The sequence below is a fragment of the Pristis pectinata genome, chromosome 22 (assembly GCF_009764475.1).
Source record: "Pristis pectinata isolate sPriPec2 chromosome 22, sPriPec2.1.pri, whole genome shotgun sequence".
In the NCBI taxonomy this organism is placed as follows: domain Eukaryota; kingdom Metazoa; phylum Chordata; class Chondrichthyes; order Rhinopristiformes; family Pristidae; genus Pristis; species Pristis pectinata.
In genome coordinates, this window is record NC_067426.1 from 21,091,640 (window position 1) to 21,100,855 (window position 9,216).

The following is a 9,216-nucleotide window of genomic DNA, read 5'->3' on the forward strand; positions in this document are numbered from 1 at the left end:
TCCTTGAATGGAAGGTCTCATCTTGAGAGCAAATGTAGCAGAGACGGTGTAATTGAGAGAAATGGATGGTATCCTTACAAGAGACAGGGTGGGAAAAGGTGTAGCCTAGGTAGCTGTGGGAGTCAGTGGGTTCATAGCAAATGTCAGTGGATAGCTTGTCTCCCGAGATGGAGACAGAGAGATCTAGAAAAGGGAGAAATGGTCCAAGCAAATTTGAGAGCAGGGTGGAAGTTAGTAGCGAGGGTGATAAAAATTGATGAGTTCCACACAGGTGCAGGAAGAGGCACCAATGCAGTTGTCAAATGTAATGGAAAAAGAGTTGAAGAGTGGTGCCAGAGATTTGGAACAGGGACCGTTCCATGTAGCCAACAAAGAGAAAGATGTCATCAAACAGGGAGAAGGGAGTTTAGCCTTTGATTTGTAGGAAGTGAGTTAAAAGTTGTTCAGGGTAAGAACAAGTTTAGCCAGGCAGATAAGTGTGTCGGTAGCATGGATGGGAATTTCCAATATGAAGTAAAATTATTAAATAACATCAAGTACATACCCTTTCTTGATTAATGTCTGCCAAGAAAATGCTTTTGTTCCTGTACAGTTCTTCATTCAAGGGATCGTGCCAGTACTCTGCCTGGACCAAACTAGAAAGAGAGCAATTTAAAGTTGCAAGAAAGACTGCAAATTAAAAGGTCTTAATTAATAGTCAAACAATTACAGTACATGATGACTATTTTCACATACACTATCCCCTTACAATTTCATGTGGATAAGTAAAGGTGAAATCACATGTGGTTGGTCCTGTGAAAATTATTGAAATTGTGCAGAAAAGCTGAATTCACAGCAGACTCTCCATGTTTTCCTACAAGTTACACACTATCATGACTTACAAAGACATCACCATTACTTTACTGTTGCTAGTTCAAAATCCTTGAACTTCCTATCCAAGTATCTCTATGACACAGGCTGCAGCAGTTTAGGTTAGCAATTTAAAGGCAATTAGGGAATGAGCAACAAATGCAAGTCTCACCAGCAATAATACACATTGCAGAAAATATTCAAAGGCATACAGCAAGTTCAAAAGAGGACAAGCAGGGATAAAGTGCCATATTTGTAGTTGTGCACGACTATCCTGGGCAATTCAGTGCTCTGTTTAGGTTAGAAAGTAAATAGAAGACATTCAAAAATTGGCCAAAATGAACTTAAGTCCTTACATGACCCTGTGTACAAGTCTCTTGCATTCAATTACCATGATATTTCAGAATACCACTCTCTCAAAAACAAAGCAACTCTAAATACAACCTAATTTTCCACTCATACTATGGAGTTCATCAACTAAAGATGAAAATTAATTTTCAATATTTTGAAATGACCAAATTTAAGAATTCATCCTCAATTCATGTACTGTTTTGCTGAGAAGACATCTTAAAAAAAATGGCAAACTACAAATTATGATTCGAGTTAAAGTTCCAATTTGATTATTATAAATCTTCAATAGCTTCACATAAATAATACCCTTCAAGCCATAAAATCCAGTACCTTTTAGCTTTCATTTGGTTTTATAATGATTCTAAACTTCCATTTCACCTTTCTCCAATTTCTGCTGTAATTATTACTTCATGATTGACACAGAGTTCCATCCGGCAGTGGCAATTTCCTTTGGTCCTCACAAATTTATAACACATCCTATTTTAAGTATCTTCTAGTTTGGCAACACTTTTCAATGAAACAGAAAAGGCACCATTCCAGAAGAGGAATCTGCAGCAAACCACTGGCAAAAGACAAGTGCACTTCTGCACACAAGATACATTTACTGATTGTTTCTTGGCTCAACTTGTATTTATTCCATGAACTGCCCCATTAGTACAAGATGGAAGTTTCTTAAAGTCTCAGTGCTGGTACTTACTGCTTTTGAATAGAGCTTCTGTATGCACCAAAGTTCAGCAATTTCCTTATCCAGTCACAGAATTGAGAGCTCTCTCCAGGACAGTGGGGTACTCCATACACTCCTAGTGGTGGAAGTGATGGTGGGGAGAGATGGGTGCAAAACATAGAATTAGAGTTCAATCTAAATGGAAGATCTGATTTTCTCTGCTTGTAAATAAAAACCTTGATACAATGCGAAATCTGCAGGCACAAGCTGTTGGTTTATTCAGTGTGATTTGCTATAATCTGTTCGCGTATTTGGTTCCAGATCTGTTCCAACTCACCTTGCCTGAGGGGGGTGGTTGAAAATGGATGACTGAAGCATTGAAGAACTGTCCAGATGAGTACTTGAATAACTTGGTTATGGAAGTCCATGGACCAAGTGCTGGGTGATAGGATTAATATGAAAGGATTCCCACTGGTTGGCATGGACAAGTTGGGCTGAGTGAGCTATTTCCATGCAGTACACTTCTAAGACTCTATGATCTTGTGCATCATATAAATATTTTAGTTTAAAATTTTTAAAAACAGTCCACATGCAAAAACCATGGCAACTAATGTAACAACTGTAGATGAGAACGTGCTCGATTAGAATGCATGCCGTTTCTGTGCAACCACTGATCTTAATTGAAGCAGATTGAGACCATCCAACTTCATGAAGGACTGCTTCTCCCAGTTTAATTGATGGATGGTTTTACCAAAAGCTGATCTTTGAACACTGTTCTCAATATCTTTCAAATCACAATAAAGCAGCCTTGTTACTCTGTTTCCTATCTTCAATCTTTGTGGAATGGTAATGGAAAATGCAGTTTCAGTTGAAATGTGAGAAAGGTTTGGGAAGGAGGAGGAGGTTGGCCTTCTAGGATGAAAGAAGGCAGTGCAATTACAGTGAGCTGCTGCATGACTCACTGTATTTCAGACATGAACTTTATTAATATGACCTTTGAACAAATACCTGTATGAATAGCTGCAGTGTTCCGCAAGTTTCATTATACAACAGTATAAAGGTTTTAGGCTTTAATAGTTACACATTTCAACAGATAAGCCCTTAAAAGAGAACAGATAAGCCCTTAAAAGAGAACAGATAAGTAAATATTACCTTGATGTGGACTTCCAAATGTGATAAGATTAATCATAGCAGGAGAAGGACACCTCTGTGCTACAGCTCTTCTGTAATGGATATAGCATCGTTGATGAGAAAGTTTTTTTTGCTCAGTAAGCAGCCAGACCATAAAATGCCCCTTATTTAACTATATTTTTAAAAATTGTTTTTTATTGGTTGTGAAATACTTTGGGATGTTTTTAGGATGTTAAAGTGCTCTACAAATGACAGTTTTTCCAATATTATAGCCCTACTGGTCACACTTACATAAACTGTCCTCCTTGAGAAAAGCCCATCGCATTGTATCCATTCTGCAGCTTCTCGTCCTTGGATAATATATTACACACCAACTCTACTTGGTCATTTATATTCATGAAGTAACCGTTCTTAATGTCCTAAAAAGAAAGTTTCCTAATACACATGAACTTTGAGGGATTGTACAATTAACAATAAATAAGTCTAAACCATGTTCCTTGTTTTTGAAACTCAGCATTTTACTTTCAAATCATTTAATAATTAACGGAGTTTCTCTAAATTTCGTGAATCTTGCAACATTCATTTCACTTCTGTTATCAAAATACTAATAAGCATGGCAGTGAATTGTATCGATCTGGTCACAGCTTCACTCCTTGGACTTGTACCATTAGCTTCTCTTTGGTTGCATATTTTTGGCTTATGTTGTACACCAACTTCTGAAATCTGTAATTCAAATGATCCTGTTTTTCATTACCAGCCTGTGACATGCATCGGATATGTGCAAATATGGATGAAAGATCCATCAGTATCAGACTTTACTATATTGACCTCCAGTCAAAATCCTGCTGCTAGAACCATCTAGGTTAATATAAAAATAGTAATCTGATATACCTTGCCAAAGCAGCCATGAAAAAACCAGTTACTAGTAACAGTCATGTTTGGGTAGGGGTGTGGTTTGCAGCAGTCAGTCACAAAGCTGAAATTTCCCCTTTTGTAATCAGAGATGCCATAAGAAAATAAAACATAGGTTTAAAAAGGGGTGTACAAAAATAGATTGATCTCCCAAGTTCTCTCCTTGAATGCATCTTCAGCACGATTCCCTACCCTGAAATTAAACCAAGGGAAATGTGGAACTAGCATGTTACAGAACAGTTTCAGATGACATTATAATTTTCCGCTCTGCAACTTTTTAAGATGTAGTATGAGAGTAAAAGACGACATGCAGTCCTAACCTACATGCACTTATGTAACTGGTTCAAAGTGCTGTTAATGAAACTGAATTTTAAATCACATTATTCAATGGGTTAGGGAGAGAGGGAGCCCAAATCTTACATCTCACCCACACACGGCCACCAGGGATCATTGTATAAGAGGGAGGTGTACAAACATCTCTAGAGAAATACAGATGGTCTTCATTGCATCTAATAACTACAATATCCAGTTCAACAATCTTTTAAGCTTCTTACCAAATAGGTACAGTTTAGGAAGCTAGAATCAGACAGGGTCCTTAAGGAATACAAAGATGGCAAGAAAGAGCTCAAGCAAAGTATTAGGAAGGCCAAAGGGGGCCAAGAAATGTCCTTGACATAGGATTAAGCAGAATCCCAAGACATTTTATACTTACATCAAAAACAAGAGAATAACTAGAGAGAGAAAGTAGGACCACTCAAGAATAAAGGAGGGAATCTATGCTTGGAGTCTGATGATGTGGGTGTGGTAGTGAGTGAGTACTTGGTGTCAATATTTACCAAGGAGAAGGACAGAGGATAGTAGGAATAGTGTGGGGTATGCTAATGTGCTGGGGCACTTTGAGATCAAGCTGGTGGTGGTGCTGGGTTGTTTGAAGAGCATCAAAGTGGACAAGTGCCCAGGGCCTGATGGGATACATCTCAGTTTATTGGAAGAGGTAACAAATGAGATTTCTGGGGCCTTGATGAAGATCTTTGTATCCTCACTAGTAACAGGTGAGGTCCCAGCAGACTGGAGAGTTGCCAATGCTGTTCCTTTGTTCATGGAGGGAAATAGGGATAATCCAAGAAATTATAGGCTGGTTAGCCTCACACGAGTGGTACGGAAGCTATTGGAGAGGATTCTCAGGGATAGGATTTATTTGCATCTGGAAAAACATGGCCTGATTAGGGACAGTCAGCATGGCTTTGTGCAAGGCAGATAATGTCTTCAAAACTTGATTGAGTTTTTTTTTCCCCCCAGGAGGTGACGAAGGTGATTGATGAGGGTAGCGCAGTGGATGTTGCCTACATGGATTTCAGTAAGGCATTTGACAATGTCCCTCATGGTAGGCTGATCCAGAAAATTAAGATGCATGGGATCCATGGTGTCTTGGTAGTTTGGATTCAGAATTGGCTTGCCTATAGAAGAGAGGGTCATGATGTAAAGGCATTATTCTGGCTGGAGGTCTGTGACCAGTGGTATTCCACAGGGATTGGTGCTGGGGCCTCTGTTGTTTGTGATATATACAAATGACTTGGTGAAAACGTAGATGGGTGGTTTAGTAAGTTTGCAGATGACACAAAGATTAGTGGAGCTGTGAACAGTGTACAGGGATGTCAAAGGATACAACAGAATATAGATCAGTTACAAATATGGGCAGAGAAGTGGCAGATGGAGTTCAATCTGGGCAAGTGTAAGGTATTGCACTTTGGGAGGTCAAATATAAAAGGGAAAGTATACAGTTAATGCCAGGACACTGAACAGCACTGATGTACGGAGGGATCTTATGGTCCAAGTCCATAGCTCCCTGAAAGTGGCCATGCAAATGGACAGGATGGTAAAGTAGGCATATGGCATGCTTGCCTTCATCAGTCGGGCACTGAATATAAGAGTAAGGAAGTCACATTGCAGCTACACAAAACATTAGTTAGGCTGCACTTGCAGTAGTGCATGCAATTCTGGTTGCCCTATTACAGGAAGGACATGGAGGCTTTGGAAAGGGTGCAGAAGAAGCTTACCAGGATGTGCCTGGATTAGAGGGCATAAGCTATAAGAAGAGGTTGGATAAACTTGGGCTGTTTTCTCTGGAGCATTGGAGGCTGAGGGGAGACCTGGTAGAAGTTTATAAAATCATGAGAGGCATAGATAGGGTAGACAGTCAGAATCTTTTTCCTGGGGTAGAAATGTCAAGTATTAGAGGACGTTCATTTAAGGTGAGAGGGGCAAGTGTTTCCCCCACCCCCAACACACACACACACACACACAGAAAGTGGTAGGTGCATGGAAGGGACTGCCAGGAGAAGTGGTGGAAGCAGATGCAACAGTGGCATTTAATAGGCTATTAGACATATGAATATGCAGGAATGAAGAGATATAGATCATGTGCAGGCAGAAGAGATTTAATTTAATTCAGCATCATGATCAGCGCAGACATTGTGGGCCAAAGGGCCTGTTCCTATGCTGTACTGTTCTATGTTCTATTTATGTAATGCCGTTAGCACAGCTAACTGTCCCAGAATACTTCACAGGGGTACCACCAAGAAAAATTTGATGAGATACAAGAAATTAGGGTGGACAACCAAAGCTGTGGTTTAAGAGGCAAATTTTAAAGTCTGCTTTAAAAAGGTTCAAGAGGCATGAGTCTAAATACACCCCACCCACTGGTTCCCATTCATCTATTCCTCAAGATACATTCTTAAAGAACTCCAGCAGATTAGTCAAACATGATTTCCTTTTCATAAATCCATGTTGACTGCTCATTATCATTTTGTTGCAAACCTTTGTCTCAAGTAATTGAATAAGGTTGCTGCACAGCCATTAAAAGCAATAAAGCATAACAGCGTTTAAAAGTTTGGATCAGTTGTTATCATGACAATTATTGATTCTCACTATCGACAAACCTCCTCAACAGTGTTTCCAATTTCCAAAGATAAGACGTAACTTCCTGGGATTGCCTCTTTTACCAGTTTGATGAAGTGCAAGGTAAGGCCTTTACAACAGCTGTTACCTAAAATGAATAAATTGTACAGCATAAGAGCAAAATGGACATCATCATAACACAATGAAAATCTTAATGATACCTTAGTATAATAATGTTCTTGTTTCATAAATCTGATCAATTGATTTTTTTTTAAAAAGCTGTACTTTACTAGTTACATCAGAATATAAAACCAAGAATAACACACTATTTTTTGTTTAATACTTGTTGCATATAGTTCCAGGCTACAACACAAAATATTTTGCATAATTTTAAAGGAACACATGTATATCGGTTTTCCATGGGTCGCCTTAGACAAAGTCCACTTTCCCATCTTTATTTCGTGGCCTCAACGTTTGCATATTGTTCAGTGGGATTTGAACACGATCCCAGGACTCAGTTTAAAGTATGATTTTTTGCTTTATAAGGGATTAAAAGCATAGGTTTATGTTTCTAACAATATAAAGCAGTAATATTAGACAATCGTGCAATAACAGAATGATTCTAAAGCAAACATTGAATTGATCCAGTTTAAAGCTTTAATTATTCTGAATGAACAATATACGAATTGCACATCAACATGATGCAGCAATGATTCCCATCACTGTCAGTCATCAAAGAGCAACAGAAGCAGCCACATTCTCAAATATATTTAATTGAACGTCAATATATTTGGCACTTTCTCACCCATGCCGTGCCAAATAACCACAGGTAGGGGCTGCGTGCTGTTCCGGACAATTTTCCATGATAATGCTTCCAAGACGCAGCAGAAGAACAACAAACAATAACCCACTCCCTGCCTAGCCATTTTGCCAAAAATCACATGATCCGAATCATGTGATCTCACCTCACTAATTAGTTGAGAATAGCCTTAATCTGTTTATATTTATTTTCATTTAACTAGGAGAGCATTGGCCCTGCTAAACAATTTCATGCCGTATTAATATTATTAACATATTCTCATTATAAACACTTCAAGTGCATTGGTCCTGCAATGTAGGTTTGCTGCGGCTTGGCACGTCAGCTGTGTGGTACAATGAAGAGGATGTAAAACGTATGATAATCGTATGTTGATGTGAAGCCAAGGAGGTGCCAGATGGGCTATAACGTGGGGAAAAGTGAAGTTATTCGCTTTGATGGGAAGAATAGTAAAACAGATTAGTTTACAATTTTTAAAAGATGCAAAACTGTTAAAGTTGCTGTTCAGAGGGATCTGATTGTCCTTGCATAAGAAACACAGAGAGTTAACATTGCACGTAAAACAATTTTTTAAAAATTGGTTTGTTGACCTTTACTGCAAGAGAGTTAGAGCACAAAGAGTAAAGAAGTTCTTTTTAATTGTACAAGTCTTTAGAGAAGCTGTATACTCGTGTGTTTTATAACCAAGGAAGTATATACTTGCTTTAAAGACATTGACTCCAGCCTTAAGAGATTGTCCAAAAGTGCAGTTGTTATCCTTGCTGCAGAACTGTATCCCTGGAGCCAAATAGTCAGTTGCCTCCCAAATAGGCAGTAGCAGAGGGAGTGGGAAGTCACAACCTAGCAGTAAGCAGATCAGGATAGTGGGGATCTTGTAGTGTGGGATTACTTTGTATGACATACCAAAGGGTTATGCAGATTGATGGTTGTGCAATTAGACTGGTGAAATGTTGAAGATTGTAAGAGTGGGGCAACTGGGATTACACTGGGTGAAGTACTAAAGGGATGAGTTTTGAATAAGAATGAGATTAGACTGAGTGTCATATTGAAAAGTACATGGATTAGATGGAGCAGAATTGCAATTAAACTAAGGGAAATGTGGAACTAGTGTATTATAGAACAGCTTCAGCGGACATACTAGTTATCTGCTCCGTGACATTTGAAGATGTGTTGTGGAGTGAAAGGTGACCTACAGCCCCAATCTACATGCAATCGTGTGTATCTGGAGATAAAAGGTGGTGATCTACAGTTCCAACCTACAATGATCCAGTTCCAGTCTGCAAGATAGTATTTCAGCAGAGGGAGCAGGCAGCCAATGGCATCAGCAGGCCCACAAAGGATGAGGGCCAGAGGGGAGCAAAGGGAGAAGTGGCAGAAAAAGTGGGCATAGAGACCACCGGATACATTATCTATAGTACTCAAGTTGCAAACAGCTTGACCAAACCAACTGTCATACTTTGTGACTGATAACTGTGAGCAAACAAATAAGGCAAATCAATCTTTGTAATATGACTGCAGAATTGAAACAATAACCTCAAACTTCTGCTCTGAGTCACTTAGCTATCTGGGAGTCGGCCAACTTGTAGGTGCAAAA

General features: G+C 39.1%; 1 protein-coding gene across 3 annotated transcripts in view; it reads right to left on the bottom strand.

Moving 5' to 3' along the window:
- The window catches only part of LOC127581800 (palmitoyl-protein thioesterase 1-like), an 18,748-nt gene extending 10,978 nt beyond the window's left edge, over positions 1–7,770 (bottom strand). For 2 of the 3 annotated variants that reach the window (XM_052036509.1, XM_052036508.1), the window contains exons 1-6: positions 7,611–7,740; positions 6,847–6,953; positions 3,287–3,414; positions 3,017–3,087; positions 1,898–2,000; positions 545–635 (exon numbers count right to left, since the gene is read on the bottom strand). In XM_052036509.1, the coding sequence (XP_051892469.1) occupies positions 545–635; positions 1,898–2,000; positions 3,017–3,087; positions 3,287–3,414; positions 6,847–6,953; positions 7,611–7,731 (621 nt within the window). In that variant the 5' untranslated portion in view covers positions 7,732–7,740. Of the gene's footprint in view, positions 1–544; positions 636–1,897; positions 2,001–3,016; positions 3,088–3,286; positions 3,415–6,846; positions 6,954–7,610 lie in introns of all 3 variants that reach the window. The other variant, XM_052036510.1, reaches the window with a different exon arrangement.
- Between the last annotated feature and the right edge of the window lie 1,446 nt (positions 7,771–9,216).